The sequence below is a fragment of the Copadichromis virginalis genome, linkage group LG3 (genome assembly GCF_057382275.1).
Source record: "Copadichromis virginalis isolate Kocher_CV1m ecotype Utaka linkage group LG3, C_Virginalis_male_GT1.1, whole genome shotgun sequence".
NCBI lineage: Eukaryota > Metazoa > Chordata > Actinopteri > Cichliformes > Cichlidae > Copadichromis > Copadichromis virginalis.
Window position 1 is genome coordinate 61,949,585 of NC_140620.1, and position 27,599 is coordinate 61,977,183.

Below are 27,599 nucleotides of genomic sequence, written 5' to 3' on the forward strand. Positions count from 1 at the left end.
TTGGCTTCAGCTGTTTGGAGTTTCCATTTTCTAAACTTCGACATTCTGAACCTTCTTCAGCTCTGAACAGATGATGAAACACTGAATGATTTCAAGCTCACACTTTGTCTAATAAACTTGCATCTTTCATTCTTTATACAGATTGTGGGACTGTGGTTTGTCAGAGATCAGCTGTGATTATCTGGCAGCAGCACTGAAGTCCAACCCCTCCCATCTGAGAGAGCTGGACTTGAGTGACAACTACAACCTGCAGGATTCAGGAGTGAAGCATCTGTGTGGTTTCCTGGAGAGTCCAGGATGTGGACTTGAAACTCTGGGGTCAGTCAGCATGTTTTAGTTGTGCTGAGATGAATATGATGTGAAAGTTGTGCTGACACTAAACTGCAGACATCAGGCTGATATTATACTGATCCACACTGAGGATCTTCATGGTAAAGTCTGTTTTCTTCTTCTCTGGTTTAGTCCATTGACTGCAGCAGAACAATGTTCACATTTCAAACAGTGAGACACAACGTATGGCCCGCGGCCCACACGCGGCCTGCCCACCTTTCCTGATTCAGAGAGAGGGGACCCTGATTAACTGTGTAGTGTTCTTCCTCACAGTTCTAAGTATCAGACACAACAATGAATAATCCACAGCTGACTGTCTTTAGCAGGTCAAAGGTCATGGCACACAGCAGACAGTGGGAAATATTATAATTCTGATCATTTCTCAGCACATATCCATATGTATAAAAACAAAGCTGACACTGTGAGACTTGATCAGAGGTGTGATCATCACAGCAGAGGCCTATGTGTCAAAGTCACTGAGGATCAAACAGAAACACATGAAGCAGATTTTCCTGTTCTGGCTTTTTATAGCAGATAACCTTCAAAATATTCTGCAGTCCATCAAAAACTGAAGAAAACCATGAATCAACATGTGAACATGAGCTGATGCTGCTGAAGTGAAGCAAAGTTACAGAGGTTTGATTACAGACACAGCTGAGAGTTTGTAATCTGTCATCATTTTAAAAGGTTTACATTTCTTCAGTATTGAACAGCAGAAATGAGGCTTTGTTTTCGGAGGCCGACAGCAGTGAACACAACAGCAGACTGGTGCGTAATAAGCAGTGAATAATGCAGGAAACAGATTTTTGAAGGTAAACTGTTCTTGAAGTACACTGAGAGAGAGAGAGCTGTGCAGGAAGTAAACGTCAAAGTCAGAGAGAATTCATGACGATGTTCATCAAACGTAAAGCGTAGTTTGGATCTTCTTCTGCTGCTGGTTCAGTCAGTTTTGGTTGGAGACAGATGAAACCTGCAGCTTCAGGATCTGTGAGCTGTCCACTTTCAGCCCCGACGGTGTGTCCGTGTACGTGCCGTCGAGTGAACGATCCACGCTCTGTGTTTCCATCTTTGTGTGTTTAGCTGCTCTCATTTACTGTTTTATCTGTTTGTGTTAGGTGTGGCTGTGTGCCGACAGGAATAGGACCCAAGGTGCAGACTCCGGAGACAGTCGTGAACTCAAAAAGGCTTTAATTTGGTACTCAAAATATAACATAACTGAAAAAACTCAAAACAAACTTAAACTGGAGGAATGCCAGAACACACAGCTAGGAAAACGGTAGATCGCGACACAGACACTAAGAAACACAGAGCTTAAATACACAGAGGGAGCAATCAGGGAAATTAGTAACAGGAGGGAAACACAGCTGGGACAAATTAGAACTGACGAGACCAAAGAAGCGTAACCTGAACACACTGAGATAAGACAGAGACCTTCAAAGTAAAACAGGAAGCACATAACACAGACTGAACAAAGACGCAGACTCACATGCAGGCACTACAAAGGGAACAGAGACGTGGGACCAGGGCAGACACAAACACTGACTGGACACGGGGATATAGGAACTAAGGATACCCATAGACGCGAACTAGACAAGGGGATGCAGGTGATAGGGGAGACAGAGCAACTAAAGAAGACAGAGACATAAACCATAAGACAGAACTCAAAGAAACCAAAGACTAGAAAGTATAAATAATATAATAAACTCAAAACCCCTGGGTCAACGACCCAGGCATCCTAACAGTTTGGTTGTTGTTGAAATACTTTTGGGAGCTTTAACCTGAGATTCTGGCAAAATACATTTATATTAAAAATCGATTCAGGATTGAATGAATCAACATCGCTTTATTCAAATTAAAACCATTTAAATAGGAAAATCCTTTGTTTTTTTACAGCCGCCTCTAATGCTGGGTAATGTCAGCTGGTCCATGTGCAGCTGGCTGTGAGGCTCAGGGAGCGTCTACAAAGTGCAACACTGAAAGAACATCATCCATAAATATTGAGTAATAACTGGACTCTCATACAGCAAGACTCAAATGCCTTTAAACATCAGCTTATCCTGCTGATCCAAGTCCAACACTGAGTTTGTAAAAACATGTTTGTCAATCATTTTGTTTGGTTTCTGAGGAAAATGATTCAATAACTTGCTGCTAACACACAACATTTCATCATATTTCCTCATAAGCCTCTTTTGTCTGACCATTTGATCCCATTTGAATTTGCAATAAAAGATCCACAGAGTTTGGTGACAATAATGACAGTAGATGTTTGTGTGAAAGTGCTGGAAGCAGATTAGTGTGTGATGTTCTTTCAGTGTTGCACTTTGTAGACGCTCCCTGAGCACTGGTCTCACAGCCAGCTGCACATAGAGACCAGTGTTGTTAGTCCAGGTCAGAAGATGACTTGTTGGAATGAAAATGAGCTTGTAGTTTGTCTGCTTTAATAATGTGACTGGAAAAAGGTGTTGGACTTCAAATATGTCCATTTCTTTCACACTTCACCTTTAAAAGTGAAGCCATGTGGTTTCTGGAAGGAAAAACACGACTTTTTCAAGTCTTTGTCCTGTTTTTATGATAAATGTACGACTTTAATGTGAAACATTAAGAGTTTTTTCTCTTGTTGTGTTTGTTTGAAGCTGCTTCCTGTTGGCTTCAGCTGTTTGGAGTTTCCATTTTCTAAACTTCTACATTCTGAACCTTCTTCAGCTCTGAACAGATGATGAAACACTGAATGATTTCAAGCTCACACTTTGTCTAATAAACTTACATCTTTCATTCTTTATACAGATTGAGGGGCTGTGGTTTGTCAAAGATCAGCTGTGATTATCTGGCAGCAGCGCTGAAGTCCAACCCCTCCCATCTGAGACAGCTGGACCTGAGTGACAACAACAATCTGCAGGATTCAGGAGTGAAGCATCTGTGTGGTTTCCTGGAGAGTCCAGGATGTGGACTTGAAACTCTGAGGTCAGTCAGCATGTTTTAGTTGTGCTGAGATGAACATGATGTGAAAGTTGTGCTGACACTAAACTGCAGACATCAGGCTGATATTATACTGATCCACACTGAGGATCTTCATGGTAAAGTCTGTTTTCTTCTTCTCTGGTTTAGTCCATTGACTGCAGCAGAACAATGTTCACATTTCAAACCTTCAAAGAAGAAGAAAAATCCTCCACTGGATAATTCACTGTGAAACTCTCAAACTCTTCATTCCACCTTAAAGTCTGTCTGACACTGAAATTCAAAGCAAAATGTGCGTTTGCTTTACAGACAGCAGTCCAACACAAACATACACACATCATCCAAAACACAGTCCAACATCCAAATCTCCTCCACTGCCAGCATGAATGATGGGAAAGAGAAGGAGGAACACTCTGACATTCAGGGTTAGAATGAGTTTCATGAAGCAGACTGTGAAGATCAAAGCTGCATTAGAAAGCTTACATGAATGAATGAGTGGACAGAAGTGGACAGAGATCATCTGAAGCACTTCAAAGGCTTTAAATCAGCACATTTCTCTTTATTCTTTATCAACTCTGTTAGTTTCTCTCAGTTTTCTGTGGAATGAAGCTAACAGCAGGCTAATAAGATGCTGACCAATAGGTTTCTATTAAAGGTTGTAATTTGTATATGAAAAAGTGCTTTGGCTCAGCAGGGATCAGCTTACAGGTAGAATACAGCTGCTGGATGGGATTAGCATGTCATAGCTATCTACCAAACTGCTAACTGGGGGATTTCAGGCCATCTATGGATCATTTTTGCTAACTATTTATTCAGCTTAGGCTCACAGGGCTGCAGCCTGTGCCCTAGCTGTCTTAGGGCAAGAGGCGTGGTCCACCAGCACAGGTGAGCAGTCCATCACAGGGCCAACAGAGAGAGGCAGAGAAGCACTCTCTCACATCCACACCTACAGCCAATTTAGAAGCACAAATGAACATAAGCTGTCAGGGTCCTGGGTCCCACGACTCAGCATGTTTAGTTCTTTGTGATTTTTGTATTATTGTACTTGTGTTAGTTATTCTATGGTTTCTAGTTTCGATCCCTTGCCCTTCATGTTTCTCTGTGTCCGCTCTGTTCTGTGTAAGTCTGTGTCTGCATGTTTGAGTTTCCCTCTGTGTCTTTTGGTTCTTAGAGTCCTCTGCCTTATGGTTTATGTCTCTGTGTTTCTTAGTTGCTGTCTCCACCGTGTCAAGTTCGCGTCTCTGTGTGATACTTCCTCTTTTACTTTGAAGGTCCGTGTCTTATGTGAATGCGTCCTGCTTTGCTTGCCTTGTCAGCCCTGATTTCTCCCAGCTGTGCCCTCCTTCTGTGTCTCATTCCCCTCGTTACTTCCCAGTGTATTTAAACCCTGTGTTTCTCTGAGTCAGTGTTGTGTCGTCCCTCATGCTGTGTGTGATTCTCCCCGTGTCTCCTGGTATGCATTATAATTAGCTTTTTCCAGTGTAGTTTAGTTTTGTATTGCTTGTATTCTATTTTCCAGCAATAAAGCTGTGCTTTTGAGTTCAAGTTATGTCCCTGTGAGTTTGCGTTTGGGTCCAATCGCTGCCTGCCACACAGCAAAAACATGACATAAGCAGCATTTCATTGGACTGTGGGAGAACATCCAACCTCCACAGAAAGGCCAACAAGCTTCAACCTACAACCTTCTTGCTTTAAGGCACTAGTGCGAACCACTTTTCCCCATTTCAGCCCAAATCCTGCATCTTCCTGTTTCTGACTCCAGGCCAGCTCCACTAACACTTTCTCATCAGACACTGCCACCTAGTGGAGGAAGTATTAGTTCCATTTGAAGCTTCAGATGACAGTTAGTTCCTTTACAAAGAGGTGGAGGTGGTGGGGCCACAGCACCATCATCACTGAGTGCCATAGGACACTTAACCTTTGTTTCCATATGCTGGGAACTTCCTGTTTTTCCAAGGAGGACTGGAAAATGTGTGAAGATCTCCCAGTCAGTTCCTCACAGCACACTTCAATCATTTCCCTCCCACAGCATCGGGACCAGGGCTTTTTCTCTCTTTGGTCCCACTAAGAGATTTCCACACAAACACCTCATCAGTGGGACTCTCAGAGCTACCAGCCCTTTGCTACAATCACAAAGCTCTTCATTGAAATCAATGATATCGAAGCTGGAATCAAATGAGTCCAAATCTTCTGCTGATTCAGCATCACATTCATCTTTGCTCTGCATGGACTTCATTCCTTTCCAAGCCAGCCTTGAGTGTCCTTTATTCAGCTCATCCTCTGCTTTACTTTTACACCTGATTTTAGCTGCTTTATCTCTCTTTCAACAAGTTTCTCTGCCTCAATCTTTTTCTTCTCTCCCTCATAACAAGACAGCTTCTTCTGCCTGAGAACATGTTGGAGTGATTTACTAATCCAGGGCTGCTTATTGGGGAAAATACTTCCTGTTTCCAAAGTAATCCCCATTTTTCCCAGAAAGAAATGTAAGTAGAAATCGATGATCTAAGTGAGAACATGAGCCTTTAAAAAGTCCCAGTGGGTGCAGTCAAAGCAGTCCCTCAGTCCCAGTATAGAGTCTTTGGTCCAGACTGGAACAACTGTGTGCCCAGTTTGAGCTCTCTTCAGTCCTGTGACCTGACAGACCCAGAGGGGCCATCACATCACATTTAGAAGCTCCCCTAATGGAGCCACAACACATGTCCAATACTTAGTCTGTCTTGTTGGACCAACTGGAAGAAATGATTCAAGGACTTAGTCACAGAACAGAGATTCAAATCTCCAAAATCCAACTGGCTGCATCAGGACATATAGTCTGAAACTCTGCACAGTTTCCTGTTTGAAGCTGCTTCCTGTTGGCTTCAGCTGTTTGGAGTTTCCATTTTCTAAACTTCTACATTCTGAACCTTCTTCAGCTCTGAACAGATGATGAAACACTGAATGATTTCAAGCTCACACTTTGTCTAATAAACTTACATCTTTCATTCTTTATACAGATTGAGTTTCTGTGGTTTGTCAGAGATCAGCTGTGATTATCTGGCAGCATCACTGAAGTCCAACCCCTCCCATCTGAGAGAGCTGGAGCTGTGGGGAAACAACCTGAAGGATCCAAATGTGACGCAGCTGTCTGATCTTCAGCAGAGTCCAGACTACAGACTGGAGACTCTGCTGTAAGTAGAGTGATGGAGTGAGTGGGTGGTGCTGTCAGCAGTATTGTACTAAACACAGTCAGTATGAAACAAAGATCCAGTGTTTCCTGTAAAGCTGCAGCTTCTCAGTGAAGCTGTGAGAGGAGAATGGTGACAGGCTTCAGGATTGGACACAAACACTTCCTGTTTCTGACCTTTATGATCACCATAGTAATGGCTGACACGCTCTGATCAAACACTGTCAACAGCCAATCAGCTCTCTGAACAAAGCAGCACGCAGACCAATGTCTGCATTCATTTCCAAGTTTAAAGCAGTGAAGAACACAGTCTGTAGGTGAGGAAGAATTTAGTGAGAGCAGATGTTTGGATGGAATTCCTCCAGTTAACAGCTGGAACCGTCCATCTGGATTGTTGGGCTTGTTGTTGGGGTTCCTACAGAGCTCAGAGTGGACACACCAAGGTTCTTCTAATGAATGAAAGTCCAAACTCAAACTAGGAGGGAAAAACATTTTCATCAACTTCAATAAAAATCCAAAGATTAGAAAAAGTGAAGCAACAATGAGTCCTAGTACAGTCCCAGCACTGAAGTCCCTGCTGCTCTTTATACTGGATGTGCTGCATCACTGACTGACAGCTGATGAAGAGTCTCTGGAAACACTCATTTATCTCCTCTGCTGTTCCTTCTTCTCTCTGCAGGTGGAGCTGATGATGGTAAACAGGACGGTGTGTGTGCTGAGAGAGGAGGAGCTGTGTCCTGATGATCCAGAGAGGTTGAAGCAGCAGCAGCTTGTGTGTAGAGACGCTCTGACTGGGCCATGTTACTGGGAGGTGGAGAGGAGAGCTTCATCCAGCAGTGACTGACGGAGGAATGAGAAGAAGTGCAGATGACTGTCAGTGCTGCAGAGTGAACTGCTCTGAGAACAGCTCCACTGTCAGACACAATATAGAGTCCAGCATCATCCCTGTGTGTCCCTCTGGATCTGACAGAGGATCATCAGTGTATCTGGACTGCTCTGCTGCTGCTCTGTCCTTCTACAGTCTCTGCACAGTCTCTGTCTGACTCTGGCTTCAGACCCTCCTGGATCAAACTCACCTGGAAAGACTTTCAAACATCACTCAATAGATTTGAATACAGAATATATTTGATATATACTGTAGATGTACTGTAGAGTTGCAGTTTGTCACTTGTAAATACAGTCTGTGAGCAGCTGTGAGCTGAAAGATCTTTCTAGAAACAGGAAATGTTTTCACTCTTCTGTTGCTTTTTCATATATTTCCACAACATTAATATTGATCCCACCTGTCTCACCTGTTTCATGCTTTTATACATAATAACAGGACACGTGTGATCTGAGCGCTGCTCTGGTTGCTGTGCTGCACGTCTTCATTTAGATAACAGAGATGTTAGGTATTTTAGTACCATGGGAGCATTTACTGGATATTGTTTTATAGTGACATTATGCAGGAAAACTCTGTACCACACAATGTCTAACCTGATAAAGATAGACTCATTCCATCCTGATAATGGAGAAAATGAAATGCCCATTGTCATCACACGACGCTTATACGGGGTCTCTCGAACCTGGGACCAGGCCAGGAGACGACTGAAGAACTGTGTTTTTTATATATTTAGTGTTTCAGTGTTTTTCTCTTTGACCCAAGAATTGATGTGTGAGAATCACAGGCTGGTACAAGGTTGAAATACCACAGAGATCACTCCCTCAGCTACATTCGTTTCTAAATCTCTTAGGAGACGCCTGTTGAAGGCCAGATGGTTTGTTTCAGAATTCACTAATGAAAGAACTCTTTATTTTGTGCCTTGAAAATATGTCGCTGAGATAATCACAATTGTAGCTGAACTGATAAACTACACAAAGGATGCTTCTTCACCCAAGGGCAGGAAGACGCTCCCTTATCTTGGTCTGTACTGGTTTAAACTGATAATCTGCTGTCTCATGAATTTTACCCTCTATATAAACTGTTGTACTTGTGAATAAAGTTGAGTCAATTTGGGAAGACAACCTGAAGCAGTCTCTGTTTTCTTGTTCTCCCAAGCTGCTCCCGAGCTCGTACTAACACGCTGAATGGCATGCTTGAATGTTGCTTGAGAATATATTTGACTGTGTTACAGACTAAGGGACATTCTCTGCTGATAGGTGAAGGTACATTCTCTGCTGATAGACGTCCACGCCTCGAAGGAAGTCGATCCACGGATTAGGCCCTGGAAACCGTTTCCTTCAATTTTGGTGTCAGAAGTGGGATCCTGACGAAGGTAGGCACGTGTCTTTTATTTTATAAGACTGTGTTATGCCTTTCTCAGTGATCCACATAGAAACGGGATACGCTGACGAGGCCTTCTTCAGTGGCCCACATAGTAACAAGTGGGATACACTGAGGAGCCTTCTTTAGTGGCCCACATAGAAACACAGGAAGTTGCCTGTTGTTTTGTAAATTAAAGCAGAAAGGACACAGGAAGTTGCCTGCTGTCATAAACTAAGAAGTTGCTCACCAGCAGAAAGGACACAGGAAGTTGCCTGTGGCCATAAAACGAGAAGTTGCTCGTTAAAAAGTGAGAAGTTGCTCACTAAAAAGATAAAATTGCTAGCAAAAAATCAAGTAACCTCAGGTGTGCCACAGCAAAATAAAACTAACTTAAATCCTTCAAAGCGTCTAAACCCCTCTGGAAATCACTGACCATGGGTCAGAATAATTCAAAGACCTTAGACGGGTCCGATAAAAAATCAAAATTAACTGTAAAACCGAAAAAAATAAAATATAAAATCACAAATACCAGGCCCTATAATCAGGACCACCACTTGGGTGGGCCTGATTATAGATATATATTATGTCAACGAATCCCAGGTGTGACTGAATCTCAGCTTATTGAAGAAGTAGAGGAACTAGACCCTAAAAATGACCAAGCAGCCAACACCACCTCGTTTTTGTGGATAAACGATGACAAAATCACAGCCTTTTTTCAAAATCTAAAGAAATTTCTGCTCACAATGTCTAGAGATAAAATCGATTTAAATGCAGTAACCATGTGCAAGCAAAAGCCAGATGAATTTATTCTAGTGTTTATGAAACGTTTCATGCACTGCTGGACTAATGAGGCATGCATGCCTGAAGGAGGAAATGATCAGATTTTCATAACAACATTCTTAAACAATATTCATCCAGAATGTTCACAACTATTGAAGCTGACTGCCACTGATAATCTCTATGACATGAAGATAAAGAACTTTATCACACTTGTCAAAACGAAAGCCGGTGCAGATCTTTTTCCCAACAGCACGAAGGCTAAAAATGTTAGAATGATGTTAAATTTTGATGTTGAAGGCTCAGAGGAAAGTGAGAAAATGATGTATGCAGGGGCCCCGCCCCCTCAACAAGCGCAGCAGGGAGATCTCAGAAGGAGAGATAGGAGTGGAGACGTATGTTTTTATTGTGGAAAAATAGGACACTGGAGGAGGGAATGCAAATCAGCAGCACGTGGGTCTCAACCACAAAACACAGGACCAGCTCCTGCCACTAGGCGTCAGCAGAGCTCTTCCAGACAAGTTAACTGGCAACGCAGACAGGAATCACATCAAAATAATGGCCCCTTTGCACTTCGGCAGCAACCTTATAATCCACATTTTAATCCCCACCCATATGATAACGAAAGGCTGGACCGACAATAGGGAGGCCCAGGTGAGGATGAGGGACAGTGTGAAGCACTACACACGATGCTGCATTTGCAATTGTCCCGTAACACAGAAAGCTTGCCCATGTTAGATATAGAAATAGGTGAAAAGACTTATTCCTTTTTAGTTGACAGTGGAGCCACTAAAAGTTCACTGTCTGGAAAATTCTATAGTGGGCCTGTTTCCTCTGTGTGCATCAACACCATGGGAATAAACGGAACTCTAGTGCAATGCCCCAAAACTCATTCTCTAAAGACACGCTGGGGCCCAAAACCAGACGAAATTACATATCATCCATTCATAATTATTCCAAACTCGCCTGTGAATCTATTAGGCAGAGATTTAATGGCAAAAATGAACTTGTGTATTTCATTTAACACAAAGGGTGAAATGTTTGCAGATACTGATAACAGCTATGTTTTCTCTGCCCTTTGCACCGACACCATGGAGAAGGAACAGCCTCTGTGTCAGCTGGACGCCTCAGCGGAGAATGAACTCAACATCCTTTTGTCCGGTATTCCACGTCACACACTGTGTCAAAAACGTGTACAAATACCACTACCAGGTAATCCCACATCTGGGAGCCACACTTTTGTTTCTCTCACACTGTTTAACAACATGATAACTGCTCACACCAGTGAAGATAAAACAGTGGTTTTGTCACATAACTCAGACATAGGTTATGACATTACTGCACCATGTCGACACACAGATCTAACCTACCCCATACACTGTACTATCTCTGCTGTCACATTGCCAGCTGAATATCAGAACATGACATTATGGTCAAGAGGTGAGAATGATGTAGGATTTATTGACTGTACACCTTATCATGCTCAGCTGAAAAACAACAAGCCGGTATATGTCAAGCAATATCCCATTTCCGCTGAAAAAACCGCAGCCTTAGACATCATCATAGGAGATTTATTGACAGCTGGAGTAATAAAGCCCACAGTATCTCCATATAACACTCCTGTCAATCCTGTGCCAAAGCCTAACAAACCTGGCGTATGGCGTTTCACACAAGACTTAAGGCAAGTTAATGCAGTCATTATGCCTCTGCCACCTCTCGTCCCAGACGTTCCCAGCATACTGACAGCTATTCCAGCAACATCTACACATTTTACTGTGGTGGATTTGTGCTCCGCCTTTTTCTCAGTGCCTGTGCATGAAGACACACAGCCGATATTTGCATTCACACATAGAAATAAGCAGTACACCTGGACACGTTTGCCTCAGGGCATGATAGACAGCCCTGCTGCTTTCTCAATGGTGGTCCGTGCTACCCTGGACAGCTTCACTCCTCCTCAGGGCTGTACCCTGATACAGTACGTGGATGACCTCCTCCTCTGTGCTCCGAGTGAAAAACTATGTCAAACTGCTACACACATGCTACTCCAGCACCTCCAACAGACTGGCCACAAAGCATCAGCAAAGAAAACGCAGTACTGTCAGACTTCTGTTCAATATTTGGGATTCACACTGTCTCACGGACAACGTTCCATGACTACAGACAGGGTCAAAGCTGTGACCTCCGTCCCTCGTCCCACTACACAGAAGGAAATGTTGTCCTTCCTGGGCATGGTGAACTATTGCAGACAGTGGATACCAGACTGTTCTTTTCATGACCACATTCTGCGTGAATGCTGCAAAAAAGACAAGCCTCCTCGAATACTGTGGTCCACAGAAATGACTGCCTCTTTCAATGCATTACAGGGAGCGCTGACCTCCGCCCCTTGTTTGGGTCTGCCTGACTCTGCCTGCGGTAGTTCAGGGGATGCCGGCCTGCCTGAGAGCAGTAGCAGCTTGCTCTATCATGATAAGGGACTGCGAGAAGCTCACACTCTCACATGACACTATTCTACACACCAATCACCAGGTCACGACCATTCTAGCAAACATAACTACACAACATATGACCGCACAACGTCGCTCAGGTTATGAAGCTACACTGACTTCAACAGCTAATCTCACTATAAAAGCAAGCAGCACACCCAATTCGCCAGCACACTTACTTATTCGTATGCTGTGTTCCTCTGACCGACAGGATGGTTCAGACGACCCTGACGATCATGATTGTATGACACGTATACAGGAATCCACAGCACCACGCCCAGACTTAGAGCAGACACCAATCCCAGACTCAGTCATTGTTTATGTGGACGGGTCCTGTTCAAAACCAAATGACAACTCATTTCTTTGTGGCTATTCAGTGGTGACATTGCCTGACATCATACTAGAGGCTCACTCATTACCGTTTCACTCAGCACAAAAAGCAGAGCTCATGGCTTTAATACGCGCCTGTGAGCCACATGTGGATAAGCGAGTAACAATTTACACTGATAGCCGTTATGCATTCGGTGTGGTGCATGACTTTGGCACATTGTGGAGACAGAGAGGCTTCACATCTGCTGATGGAAAATCGATCGCTAATTCTGATCTTGTTCAAAGACTTTTGCAGGCTATACAGCTGCCATCGGCAATTGCAGTTGTTAAAACGAAAGGACACAGTACAGCTGACACAGACGAAGCAGTGGGAAATGCTCTTGCAGACGTAACCGCGAAAGCAGCTGCTGCCTCACAGCAACCACCCAGAAAGGAAGTATTATCTTTGCCTTTACAGCTGCCACTTGTCACACTCCCAGACTATTTAGAAACAAATGTTGACCTAAAATTCATACAAGAGCAAGCCTCTGCCTCAGATTACACTTACTGGGAAAGTAATAATTGTACCTTAGATAACAGAGACGGCTTATACAAAAACCTTGAGGGTTTGATTGCCCTCCCATCTTCACTACTGCCAATCCTTGTCTGCCATTTTCACGGTGTGAGTCATGTCGGACAAAGAGGGGTAATAGGAGCAATAAAATCAAGATTTGTAATCGAGAAAACATCACACGCAGTAAAACGCATATTAGCAACCTGTCTAACATGTGCACGAACTAATGTAGGAAAACCAAAAGCAAAACATCAGCATTTACCACAACCAGATTTCCCATTTCATACATTACAAATCGATTTTACACATATGCCAGCACAAGGAAGCATCAAGTACTTACTGGTAATAGTGGACCAATTTAGTAAATGGGTAGAAGCTTATCCAACCTCAAAAGAAACTGCAGAAGTAGTCTGTCAAAAGTTGTGCAATGAAATAATACCCAGATTTGGAATACCTCACCAAATTAACAGTGATAGAGGACCTTCATTCACATCAGAAGTAATTCAAAAGTGTGCTAAAACTCTAGCAATAGACTGGAAATATCATGTGCCATACCATCCTCAGAGTTCAGGAGTTGTAGAAAGAATGAATAGGACCATAAAAAACCGCCTGACTAAAGCAATGATAGAAACAGGAATGACCTGGGTCAAACTACTTCCTCAAATCCTCTGCGAGATTAGAATGACTCCATCCGCAGCAACCAAATTATCTCCATTTGAAATAATCATGGGAAGACCGTTTCCAACACCATGGTCAGCCTCCAGAGGGGCACCGCTATTGGAAGGGGACATAGACACTGCATTGTCTGACTATGTTCATAACCTGGTAGAAACACTGAATAATAACTATCAGAAAGTTTGTCTCTCTCAGCCTTTCCCCTCCACAGTTCCACCAGTGGAGACAAGGAGATGCGGTGTTGGTGAAGGCGCTAAAACCAAGGAAATTCGGGGAGGCCGCGCATGTTCCAGCCCCCAGACTGTACTTGCAGTGACGAGAACCAGCATCCTAACAGACGGACAACCTCAGTGGATTCATGCCAGCAGGGTTAAGACCAGCCCCACCAAACCACCTAAGGTGTCGGATCAAGTAGATGACGTCTCCGGCGAGCCAGCGCCCGGATTCAATACACCTACAGATGACGACTCAGGCGAGCCAGCGCCCGGATTCAATACACCTACACACACACAATCACTGATTAACACACAACGCCGGAAAGAGCCAAGACTCAGAAAGCCCTTTGATCCCCCACCTGAACAACAACAAGGTACTCGAACATCCAGCAGGAACAGAAAGCCTAGAGTACCACACAATGTCTAACCTGATAAAGATAGACTCGTTTCATCCTGATAATGGAGAAAATGAAATGCCCATTGTCATCACACGACGCTTATACGGGGTCTCTCGAACCTGGGACCAGGCCAGGAGACGACTGAAGAACTGTGTTTTTTATATATTTAGGTTATTAATCATATCTACTGCATTAACCTTAGGATTTTTATTTGATATTAAGCCTGCTCGACAGACCAGTTACATTTTATGATTTGCTTTTTATATTATCTTATTACATTTGTGATTTTTCCTTTCTATTGAGTTATTATTTTTAAAAATAATAAAAGAGGGGAACTGTTAGGTATTTTAGTACCATGGGAGCATTTACTGGATATTGTTTTATAGTGACATTATGCAGGAAAACTCTGTCATTCAATAAGGCCCCTTTGTTTCAGTGTTTTTCTCTTTGACCCAAGAATTGATGTGTGAGAATCACAGGCTGGTACAAGGTTGAAATACCACAGAGATCACTCCCTCAGCTACATTAGTTTCTTAATCTTTTAGACGCCTGTTGAAGGCCAAATGGTTTGTTTCAGAATTCACTAATGAAAGAACTCTTTATTTTGTGCCTTGAAAATATGTCGCTGAGATAATCACAATTGTAGCTGAACTGATAAACTACACAAAGGATGCTTCTTCACCCAAGGGCAGGAAGACACTCCCTTATCTTGGTCTGTACTGGTTTAAACTGATAATCTGCTGTCTCATGAATTTTACCCTCTATATAAACTGTTGTACTTGTGAATAAAGTTGAGTCAATTTGGGAAGACAACGTGAAGCAGTCTCTGTTTTCTTGTTCTCCCAAGCTGCTCCCGAGCTCGTACTAACACGCTGAATGGCATGCTTGAATATTGCTTGAGAATATATTTGACTGTGTTACAGACTAAGGGACATTCTCTGCTGATAGACGTCCACGCCTCAGAGGAAGTCGATCCACGGATTAGGCCCTGGAAACCGTTTCCTTCACTACCTATATAAATCCAAGCAGGAAGCATGTTTTAATAGTGTGATTGGGTCATCTGAACATGCTACCTATATAAATCCCAGCAGGAAGCATGTTTTAATAGTGTGATTTGGCCATCTGAACATGCTACCTATATAAATCCCAGCAGGAAGCATGTTTTAATAGTGTGATTGGGTCATCTGAACACGCTACCTATACAACGGAGCCATTAACCACGTAAGGTAGCATATTCTGATAAGTTAGCACGGATTGATAGACAAGACTATAAATTTACGCTACGGTAGGATGTTTTGACAGAACACCTTTTCTCGTCGCCAACATTTTTCTTTTGTTAAGCTTACTGTTATCAAGGCATGGTAAATGAACAGTAAACCTTGCCTGACGACTAATCTTCCCGTTTCCCTCTCATTGATTTATTTGGGTTGTCATGGCAGAAGTATTAAACAATGCCTTTTATTAGAACATAAGCATTTAAATGGAGTAATTGTATTTGAATTAGTTAAATATGAGTGGGCAACTCTGACCATGACAAGACTGCATTTGCTCTAAAAACTTAATAAAAAATTTAGACATATTGTTGTCATTATTTTTACTCTTCAATTTTATGTGTTTTTTCTTTAAGATGGTATCAGAAGTTGCTCCTCCACCATGAAAAAAACCATCTGCATATATTCTTTCACTACATCCACGATTCTCCTCTGTGGTCTTCCTCATTCATCCTGTTTGGAGCTTAATGTTCAACATCCTTTATCTGTTAAAATTACAGAAGGAGAAGAAAGTAATCATCAGAGCAGGAATCATGATAAATGATAAATAGATTACCAGTACATACAAACATAACACTTGCATAATTTCTCTGATAACGCTGCATTGGATGGGTTTATTAACGGTGGGCTGAAATTGTACTACAGTCTGCTGGTGAGGAACTTTTTTGAGTGTTGAATAAAATGTCCTCCACAATCTGTATATGAATTGTCATTAAAACCACAGAGATTCTTACTTATAAAGGAAAGAAAAGTGGGACAAAGCCCATCAACATATAGTGTATATTTTCTGAAACATTACAAAGATGCAGGTAATTCTGGGTTCACCTGAATTACAGATTAGACTGGTGGACAAACAGATGTTGTGTACAACTGGTGACAGCATCAGTGACAACAAATTAATCAGCGAGGCTGGAAGCAGAATTAGGAGGCGTCAGAGTCAGCGAGGGTCAGAGATCGACGAACAAATTGCCCACCTTCATGGATAATGCATCCCCCTCAGAAGGATTCAAAATTAGGCCACGAAGAACAGTTCAGGAAACCTATTTTGTTTCGTCTGTGAAACTGTATAAATAAAATGTAAATTATGTTAAAGGCAAACACATTTGTAAGCCATAAGAAACAAACATGCTTTGCAATATACCTTCAAACATCTGTATAGATTTGATACATTATTTATTAACTGAATTTGCTAACATGTCTTACATAGTGAGTGTGTCACGGCTGCCGAGGCGAGCCGTGCGGAATAAATGAGGATCCAATCACAGGCAGTCGTGGAGAAGTGAAGGTGATTTATTGAACACAAAAAGAATGTGGACAAACAGCAAACGGGGCTCGAACTAAACTAAACTGGGAAACAACTAAACTACAGAGCACAATCCTGATTGAAAACGAGCAGAGGAGAATGACGATGAAAAGCAAGGAGAAGGCACAGTGGATACACTGAGTAATACAGACGAACCGGCAACATGCAGGAGAACACACAGGGCTTAAATACACACACACCAGTAATCAGGGGATGAGAGACAGGAGGGCAACACAGCTGGGAGAAATCAGAGCTGATGGGACAGGGGAAATGTAAACTGAACATACTCACATCAGACAGAGACCTTCACAATAAAACAGGAAACTCAGACACGGGGAACCAAACAAGACACAGATCTAAACAGACAGCTTCACAAACAGATGGGGTGACACCATAGACAGACAGAGACACAGACTCAAAGGCAGACCGAATATCACACATAGAACTCAAACAATAATAATAATCATCATCATCATAATAAACTAGAAAATGATAACTAAAAGCACTGGGTCACTGACCCAGGACCATGACAGAGTGTTTCTTTTACTGATGATATTTCAGTGATATGTATTTTTTATGACTAAATAATGCTCTATCGAACACCTGGCAATAACAGCAGGTGTGGCAATTTTGTAATTTGTTGTTTAAATTTGATATTATTGTAGGCAGTATATTTTCTTAGCCTTTGTCATACTCATGCTTAACCCTCTCAGGCTCAAATTAAGTTTTTGTTGCTAATGCACAAAAGAATACCTGCAGTGGTACTTCTGAGTAAAAAACTCATGAAATATGTATGTGGGGTGATCAGGTTGTTAGCTTTTAACTGTTGCATATCTGCAATGCCTGCCTTGAGAGGGTTAACAAAGCAATCTCAGAAACCGTACAGTAATCTTGGGTGTGTGGGGGTCACCCAGAGTCAGAATCTAGTGAGATATCAGTGTCACCTCTTACAGTTTTCCTGTAATCTGAGCTCAAATATGAGAAAATATAGAGTACAGTACAGTAAATTGGGTAAATTTTACTGTTAATTTTCTCTGAATCGTACAGTAATTTGGGCTGTGGATCACAGGGTGGAGTGGAAAAAGTGGAAAAGTGGAGATGAACCAAAACTGGGAGTGGATTGTGAAGTACAATAGTGTCAGGACCAGAGTTGGTCAAGTTACTTGAAAAAAGTAATCAGTAACTAATTACTGATTACTTCCCCCAAAAAGTAATCCTGTTACTTCACTGATTACTTATTTTCAAAAGTAATTAATTACTTAGTTACTTTTAAAAAACACGATTTACAACCTGAATAGGTGATAAAGCGATAGATCTTTCAGCCCAATTCTACTTTTTCTGCATAATTCATCATATAAAATGTAATCAAATGGAAAAGTCTCTCTTTTTAAAACTTGTTTAATTAGTTTTAATCTTTTAACTTTATGCATCAAGCAAAAATTGAATTATATGTAACATTCTCTGACTGGAAGAAATTTGTTTAATATTTAAACTTATTTTCTGCCCATTCCAGCACATAAAATAAAATATTTTTTTGTGTTTACACTCACTCTTTCAAATAGATGCAAGTAAAACACAGCAGAAAATAAATAAAATCAAAGACTAGCGGTCCTTTGGCTCTATTTTCACCTGTAAAGCAGGAGTAGGGTAGGCGGAGGTTTACCCTGGTGCAGGTGTGCCGCGGTCAGTTGAAGAATCCGCGAGTTTCTCTGTGACTTTCCCATTACGTCGTAGCGCACTCGGTGCTTGCTTGGAAGTTTAGGGGGTTTTTTCGCCGTAAAAAGAAGTTTTCTTCCCACGCACAACGGACACTAATGTTTTTGTCACTTTTTATGGAATCAAACTCAAAGTAAGGTCAGTACTTCCACGCTTTAAACGCTGCACGCTCATATTCTCTCCCGCACTCGATATATTATCCATTGTTGATCTGCACACAGCTGTTGTCACGGACGTTGCACTTGCTTACGTCACTGTCATGAGACATTCTCGCAAAAAAATCACTGTTTTAGTAACACAGCGTTCCTACGGGAAAGTAACGGTAATCTAATTATCGTTTTTGCAATAGTAATCCCTTACTTTACTTGTTACTTGAAAAAAGTAATCGGATTACAAGTAACGCGTTACTGCCCATCTCTGGTCAGGACACAAAAGACTGCATTTCTAAGCCAGTCGGCACCCGTACCGTAATATGCATAAGAATAGTGCAACAACATTTTAGGTGCGGCTGGCTTGACTGTGTCGTCGTAAGTGAGGGCTCACTTGACCGCGGTCAAATATGGTGCTGGAGAAACAAACTACAGAGAACTTCGTAAAGAGAGTATTGAGTGCTTTGGCGATGTAAATGGACTGGTTCTTATATAGTACTCAAAGCACTTTAAAGAACTTGCCTCATTCAGGTGTACGCAAGCACTTTTCTCTGTAAGCACTTTCTGTGTAATGTTCACACACATTCGGAGAGCAACTCTGGGTTGGTATCTTGCCCAGGGATATTTGGCATGCAGACGGGGATTGAAGCACCTTCCTCTACTACCTGAGCAAAGCCACCCCATGTTCGTCTGTGCACAGATTTCTTTCAATACAGTATTATCACAATTGTGCAAAAATACAGGCATGAAAGCTTAAAGTGCGCGATCACAATAAAGGTGACGCTCAGAGACTGACTGAGTGATCTGAGAACTCATCAGCCCTCATCACTGCCTTCACTTACTTGCTGCTATGGGTGCAGGAATAACATAGTTATGCAGTTATCTGGGACTCTCCACCATTTGACCTTAGAACTGAAGAAGCTTCTCGGATGAGAGGTGAAACGTCTTCAAGTAACTTAAAGAAGTCCAGACGCTTTTCTTTACAAGCTCCTTTAACCAGTTATGCAGTTACTTTCTCAGTCTGCTAGAGCCTCCACTTGAACGCAAGAACCTTCATTTATCTTCTCAAACGGAATTCAAAATGTTTTTTACAAATTGAAGGATTAAGATATAAATCGCAGAAGCATCGATCCACACATTCAAAGAAGAACAACCCAACAAACTCTTCATAAAACTCCAAGAGATATGAAAATCTTTATTTCTGTCTATTCTGTGTTGTTAATAACATCACATCTTCACATAGTAGCAAAAACATATTAAACAAACATTAATCTCAACATGCATACTGTACTTCAAGTTTCTCTCATGGAAAGGCCAGTGTTACTTTTATAGTATCCTTTCCATAAATATCATAAATATCTTTACCCATGTAGTGGAATTATTTTATTTTTTCATTTTAGTTAACAAGTATAATGTGACCACATTCACTTTTTATCAGGACAAGCTACACCACCACGGTGGTTAGCATACAATAACACTGCCTTGTTCTCAAAGCTTCTTTCTAACTGTACTTTTTTCTGAGATGTTCTCTTTAAGTAAGGATACTGAAAGTGTAAGCAGTGTATACGGTCACATCACGTGCTTAAGGTTGTGTTAGCACTGATAATTCCTTCACAGTTCTTTAAAGATGCTGAAGTCATCATATCAGCTGTAAATGCAGTGCTGCTGCTGTCCTTACGCTATACTTTCAAGCATCACACTTTCTTACTGACCAGTTTATTTCCACTTTTTATGCTCTAGTATGGTGTGACTGAATGAAGTCAGCAAACCAAATTCTGTCCATCTGAGGATGAGAAGAAACTTGCATGAAATGGGAAGAATGAGATGAAGATGGCTCCTATGCTTTAGACGTGGCACTGTTTCTGCCATTGTAAGTACGCTAATGCTTGAAAGATCCATTAAAAGTCTGACACTTCACTCTTCAGCTGGAGCGTCCATCAAGTTTTACATTCCAGGTTTCCTCGTTGGGATTACGACTCAGACGATGATGTGAAAAATTAGTTATTACATTAAACCCATAAAATCAACACTGGCAAAAAAGCCGTGCACTTCACAGAGCAGCTTTCTATGGCCGAGCAGCTCCTGCAGGTGTAAGGTGTAGGTGTCACAGCACTCTGGTCCAAAGAGTTTATGTGCAGCATGCAGACAGAAAATGGCTTTACAGAATATGACTGAATGTTGAGGCACCAAAACACACTCAGTCTGCCCCTCAGTCTGATCAAGAAGAAAACCTGACTGAGCGCTTCATAACATCAGTATGATGATGTCCCAGAGGCCATGTTCAGGTTATTCTCCCGTCCACACTGAGCGGGCGGATCAGTGGAGTCTGCATTAGCTTTAACAGAAAGGTCTGATTTAAGCAGGTAAGCTGAATAGACAAGAAAAGCTAGAAAGCTTTATCAACTATAACCCCAGCGAGGACCTTGACAGGTGTCTTGTGTACAGGTGAAGGCTGGACAGTTAGCAGGATACCTTCCTAACATTTGTCATTCCCAGCATTGAACCGTTTCCTGGCACAGCCTCAGTGAAACAGAGCATCGTTTCCACCCCACAGTTACAGACAGGCTGTGCTTTTCTTTGGTAACACCGTCGAATGAGCCCCGTGTCCTCTCTCAGTAGCTGCTTTCGTGTCCTGTCAGGATGTACAGGCTGCTCAGTGCTGACGGGTCATCAGTCGGTGTGCTCTGAAGGATGATGTCTCTGCACATTGTCAGCAAATGAGAAGGAGATGAGTTGTAAAGGAGAACCAGAGAAAGGCAGTACTAACCTAAAGCCAGTGCCTCCACCTGCTTCTACTCCTCCCACCTCTAGTACTAACACTACTCTACTGATACTACAACCACTGTAGTTTGACTTTAATGCTACACACTGGTACAGTACTGGTACACTTACTGGAGTTTTACTCCTGTTCCTGCTCATCACCACGCCTACTACTTTTTTAAACTTTATGATAAGTGTGAACATTTACACACCAGCATACAAACAAGTTTAAAGTAGAAAAAAGGAAGCAAAGAGCTGAGAAATACATAAAACATAACACAGAAGAAAAAGAAACCTTTGCAGGGATTCCTTCTACACCCAGTTTGAGTAAAAACTAACTGAAACACAAGGAAAGAAGATAAGATCAACTAAAATAAGGGTTGTATAATAATACTTAGTACTGGCAGCCAGCAGCGCTAAGCCTCAGCCTCCCAGTAGACACACCTATGGTACCGATTTAAAATCCTACATGTCTTTGTTCTCAGGTTATCACGTTCACAAACTTTGGTGTCCACGCTATTTGCCTGCCAGGCTGACAATGATTTAGATCACAGAAACATTTTTAAGCTGTTATTCCTGGTTTCACAGTGGAAAACTCCGGGTAACGTCCATTATCTTTGCTCCTGTATAAGACTTTCCTGAATGCTGAGGTTTGGTCTTCCACATGAAATTCAGTACTTTTGTTTCAGTTTCATTAATGATGCATTGATTTTGGACATCGATGTAATACATATGTGATACACGACAGTCTTTGAGTCCGTCCTTCTCATATATAATCCCACTGTTTTTGCACTTCAGATGATTCCAGTAATGACTGATTTAAAAAAGAAAAGTGAAATATTTCTAATGAACTCACCACGATTCTTATTACAAACTTCATTAAGAGCTGCTGGATCAACAGGGGTGTCCTGGATTTGTTAGTAATATAATATAGTAATATATTATTATTAGTTTTAATTATTTAGTCAAAAATCAATTCCAGACTGCTCTGAGCAACATGCTGCAGCGAGAGTCCTGACAGGGACTAGAAACAGAACATTTATTGGCTCCCTGTTTTATCCAGAATAAAAGATTCAAAATCCTCACATAAAAGGTTTTGAATAATCAGCCCCTGTCTTATCTTAATGACCTTATAGTACCATATCACCCCATTAGAGCACTTCGTTCCAAGTATTTAAAAGTAAAATGGGAGCCAGACCCTTCGGTTTCCAGGCCCCTCTTGGTAAATGGTAAATGGACCGGTTCTTATATAGTGGTTTTCTACTCTGAGCACTCAAAGCTTGCCTCATTCACCCGTTCACACCCATTCATACTCTGACGGATGCCCCGAAGAGCAACTTTCATGCAGGATATCTGGCATGTAGACGGGGAGTAGGTAACCTGCTCCCCCACCTGAACTACAGCCACCACTTCTGTGGAACCAGCTTCCAGTTTGGGTTTGGGAGACAGACACCCTCTCTACTTTTAACATTAGGCTTCAAACTTTCCTTTCTTCCCTGAATCCTCCCTTAGTTAGCCTAAGTCTAGGCTGCTGGCGGGTTCCCGTGATGCACCAAGTGTTTCTTCTTCAGTCGCCCTTTTCACTCACTATCTATTTAAACACCTCTCTGCATTCAATCATTAGTTGAGAATATTCTCTGGCTCTCTTCCCCAGATTGTCTTTGTCCCGTCTTCCTCCTCTCACCCCCCCAACCAATCGCAGCAGATGCCCGCCCCTCCCCCAGCCTGGTTCAGGTTTTCACCTGCTAAAAGGGAGTTTTTCACCTTTGTGCACCATAATTGCAGGGCCTTTATCTTAAAATATACAGTGTCTTGAAGTGACTATTGTTGTGATTTGGCACTAGAATAAAGAAAATTAGCACTAAGGAAAGTAGTTTTCTGTACAAAGTGTCAGGTAGACGGTAGTTGGTAACTTTAATGGCTGTTTTTCTTTGGAGGGCTGCATGCAAACACATAGGCTGCATTTCCTAAATCCTTGGATCTGAGTAACCAACAGAACAAACACTCTAGTGTGACTCCTGCTTTAATGCTACCATTAATGCTAGCAGTATTCATGCTACTTCCACATGCTACTCTGAAAATCACTTCCAGGTCTATTAACAATAGTATCAAGAAAAATACTATCCTGATTACTTCTGATGTACTAGGATTACTAGTTTCTCACAGTGATTGATAGCTCTTGTCAGCATACAGTTAACATACCTGTTTGTTCCCAGAACTCTGAACACACGACTCTCATCTGTAATTTCTTGTGTTACCTGCACATAAAGTGAAAATTCACATGTGTAATGACTTAGAACTAATATGATAAGCACATGATACGAGCTCAGCCAACGTTGGATGAATTTACTAGTTCATCACCTCATCTGAATGGAAACTCCTCCCTTTGAGGCCATGCTTCCAGAACGCCAGCACACTATCCTGCAAGCAGACTGACAGAACAGGAGGTGTCACTCAGCTTTCAGGACACACATCAGCTCTCATTCACTTTGTTTGTCACATCATCATTTCTACCTAGTGTTTCAATGGGGAAGTCAAAGACTATTTCTGCAGCCAGCTGTCTGGATGGAAGTCCTTGCAGGTTCACGATCTTTACAGTTCCTGTCCAAACAGTACACAGATTGAGAATGAGCATGAAAGACATTTGAAGGATTCACAATATGCGAGGGGACTTACTTTCCAAGGTGATGAGAACAGTGTCTCGGTCCAGCTGGGTTACCTGCACGACTCTGAGTGCTCCACTATCTCCTGATGCACGGAAAGAAGGAAGCTTGTTGCAACAAGTTGAAGCTTGAAGCTTCAGGAAGTCAGCAGAGACACGCAGAAACGATCCTACCTGGCACTGGAACAGGAGCGCCGTTCAGCTCTATAATATCAAACCTGAGCTGTTGGCCGGTTGGTGGTTTATCATTACTACAGTCTCTCACTCCAACACACAGCTGAGAAGAGAATCTGGGAGTCTGATGGCGAGTTGCTGTGAAACAGTCACCAAGGAAAACAAAAAAAACTAAATAAATTCTCATGGATGGTTAAGTGATGCTTGTTAAACCTGAGCTGAACCTGTTCATACAACCGTCAAAAACAGCACAACAGAATTCTTGTATGATTATTAAATCTTGAGATTAAAGATAAACCGATGCCATCCACCCATCCATCCATCCATCCATCCACCCACCCATCCATCCATCCATCCATCCATCCATCCACCCGTCCATCCGTCCAGCCGTCCATCCATCCATCCATCCATCCATCCATCCATCCATCCATCCATCCACCCGTCCATCTGTTCGTCCAAACATCCACCCACCCATCCATCCATCCATCCATCCATCCGTCCGTCCGTCCGTCCATCCATCCATCCATCCATCCATCCATCCACCCGTCCATCCGTCCATCCACCCGTCCACCCATCCGTCCATCCATCCATCCACCCACCCATCCCTCCCTCCATCCATCCATCCATCCATCCATCCATCCATCCATCCATCCAGCCGTCCATCCATCCATCCACCCGTCCATCCATCCATCCATCCACCCGTCGATCCATCCTTCCATCCATCCATCCATCCATCCATCCATCCATCCATCCATCCACCCGTCCATCCATCCATCCATCCACCCGTCCATCCGTCCATCCATCCATCCATCCATCCACCCGTCCATCCATCCATCCGTCCATCCATCCATCCATCCACCCGTCCATCCGTCCATCCATCCATCCATCCATCCATCCATCCCCTAACTGCACGTCTTTGGACTGATGCCACTTTTCCATAATGTTGTGACACAGGCGTGTTTCTCCAAGCAGCACTGTGTTAGGACTGCAGACAGGCTTAACACAGAGCTCTGTTCTCACAGTACATACATTATCGTTATGAAATGTGCGAGACATTCACAAAAAAACTGTCAATTATCTGTGCTATGTGATCTAATGGTGCATGCTGGCGTTGAACTGTGTGCTGATAACACTGTTCCTGTAGCACAGAAAACACATGGTAACCATTCAGTTACACGAGCTTGGACCCAGAGAAGGTGCTGTTGGTGTTTTTGGACGGCGTTTATACAACGTTTCTTTTATTTAGTCTCTAAAATCTTGTTGGGCTTGAATAAAAAGTATGCATATGTTATTAAAAAAAATCAATTACATTCTTCAGCTTCAGATTTTGATATGCTGTCTGTCTACTTTTATGTAATCCAGGTCTAATGGCTGGTTTGCATTGTGGAAATAGGGTTAGAGTTAGAAAGGAAGACATTTATTCAGGTGGCAAGTTCGACATATCTGTACAAACCTTTAGATGCATGAACTTTTGAAGAGGCTCATACCACAAGAGTAAAACCAGGCCAGATGGGACAGCCCCGCACAGATATGTACTATCTGTGTATGGGTTTCTTGCTGAAACAGAGAGAGCAGGACTAAGTGTCTGCAGTTGTTCTCCGTGAACAAACAGACTGACCAGAGTAACTCGGCATTGCTTACCTACACTGCACCTCCTACAACCTTTAGTGTCAGGAATCTTTACAGATATGGTAAACTTTCTGTGGCCAACAGAGAATATCCAGGTCAGAACAAGCAGACAAAATTGGGTTTACAGTATCCTCCTTCCTCAAAATCAAGTGGTAGCATCATACATGACATTATTAACACTGCTGCACCTACAGCTCCTGTTTCCCTGCATCTGTGATGGCGTGTCGTACCTGAGACTGATCCGCTCAGTGAGGCGGTTGGTGCTGAGCGACAGGCTGCTGTGTTTCTTGTGCAGATGTCCTTTCTGTTCAAACAGAGCTGGCAGGCTGTGCGAGTAAAGCTGGGCCGACTTGCCTGCAGGATGGAGCCTTTTTAGAGCAGCATATTATCGAGTGGACACAATGTTCTCCGTTTGTGTCACGCTGTTTGTTACCTGATACGGACATCAGCACATTGTTCATAACATATAGCCATATACATCGCTGAGGGAGGAGCTGTGGGGAAAAGACAAGCAGTTCACTGAGACTTCAAACATCCAGCTTCAGTCATCAGACTGTTCCAGAAACATCATTTCCTGGTTTTCAGTGCTCCTCCTTTCATCAGGAGCTGCACTCCTTACTCAGGTTTTTCAGGGTGATGCGATTAATGACTTGCACTTTTTTGTTATTACTTGCATTTTTACACAATGCTCTTCTACTCTGACTGACACTTTCAACTACCAGCTTGACCGCGCATCACTCTTTTCTACCTCAAAACGACCAGTTACACATGTCTGCATGAATTCTGCACGCACGTTTGCACTACAAGCTGCACACAAACACGTGCGCACATCCATGATTTACTCCAAACCTAACTTAACCTTCGGCGCTTTTTAACTTTCAACCCCTTCAGTGGAAACATTGGGAGAAGTTTGCCAGTGTGGTATTATAATATTATTTTATGCCACGTTAGACCCCTAATTGAAGATTGTGAATTATTATGTAGTTTTAGTTTGCATTATTCTCCTGAATTAGAAGAAGGTGATAACTATTGCATTTGTTAAACTGATTTGCATTACATTAGACTGCTGATTTATTGTGAATGAATGATATTGTTTCATGATGCATTATACTGCTGAGTTATAAGAAATACTGTTCGCAGAAAGTCATCGCCTTATTTGTCTGATTAGAAGAGAACAGAACATGCTGGAGTTTTCTGCCCCATCTCAGCAGGAGCAGATAAACAGGGAGCCAAGGTCGTAGCTTAGGCGCCGTGTGAGAGAAAGCATGTGAATGTTTAGGCTTTTATGATAAGGTGGAGGCACCAGAGGCTATAAGAGTTTGATCAATGCTCCACCATTTTGAGATCTGATGCTGTCTGCGTACGGTGTCCATCTCCCACGCGTGTGATCATTAAAATCATCGTTTGACTCAACCCGGTCGGACCAGTGTTGTTATTGTGGTTTTTCCTCTTGTATCCATCCCCAATATTTGAATCCGTAACACCATCAAACTCATCGTTGGAGGGGAGAGGGAGGGGAAACAGGAGGACAAAGGATGGCGGGAACAACTGAGCTGTAGTGCTTTTTTTTTTTCAACTGTGCAATATTTGCAATATTGTTTTATATTCGACCTTTTTTGTGGGGCAAATAATATTGACACCAGTCATTTTGTGTTTTTCTGAAATTATTCTGTTATTGTGTACAAAATATTAAAAAAATTCAGCTATATATGTTGATGCATGCTTTTATTACCAGTCGCATTGATTGCTGTAACGCCCTGCTCTCTGGTCTCCCCAAAAAGAATATATCACCCTTACAACTTTTACAAAAC

General features: G+C 42.3%; 2 protein-coding genes and 1 long non-coding RNA gene across 3 annotated transcripts in view; 2 read left to right on the top strand and 1 right to left on the bottom strand.

Moving 5' to 3' along the window:
* The window catches only part of LOC146716484 (protein NLRC3-like), a 368,054-nt gene that overhangs the window by 213,108 nt on the left and 127,347 nt on the right, over positions 1-27,599 (top strand). The gene's annotated exons all lie outside the window — the stretch shown is intronic.
* LOC146716492 (uncharacterized) lies at positions 6,264-14,937 on the top strand. Its single transcript, XR_014919153.1, has 3 exons — positions 6,264-6,452; positions 7,128-8,703; positions 13,707-14,937. It is a non-coding gene; the product is annotated as an uncharacterized LOC146716492 (long non-coding RNA).
* Positions 20,071-26,249, bottom strand: LOC146716493 (mitogen-activated protein kinase kinase kinase kinase 2-like). The gene is made up of 9 exons (XM_085452723.1): positions 26,222-26,249; positions 26,019-26,142; positions 25,801-25,859; positions 24,160-24,297; positions 24,000-24,071; positions 23,838-23,924; positions 23,685-23,755; positions 23,526-23,581; positions 20,071-21,263 (listed from the first exon to the last, which is right to left on the bottom strand). The coding sequence occupies exons 1-9, from the start codon at positions 26,247-26,249 to the stop codon at positions 21,176-21,178; spliced, it is 723 nt and encodes a 240-aa protein (XP_085308849.1). The 3' UTR covers positions 20,071-21,175.

Coding starts and splice junctions, on each gene's coding strand:
- LOC146716493 (XM_085452723.1), bottom strand. CDS start 26,249: ATGAACAATGTGCTGATGTCCGTATCAG. Junction 25,860..26,018: donor ACTGAGCGGATCAGTCTCAG/GTACGACACGCC, acceptor TGTTGGCCACAG/AAAGTTTACCATATCTGTAA. Junction 24,298..25,800: donor TTGTAGGAGGTGCAGTGTAG/GTAAGCAATGCC, acceptor ACTGTTTCACAG/CAACTCGCCATCAGACTCCC.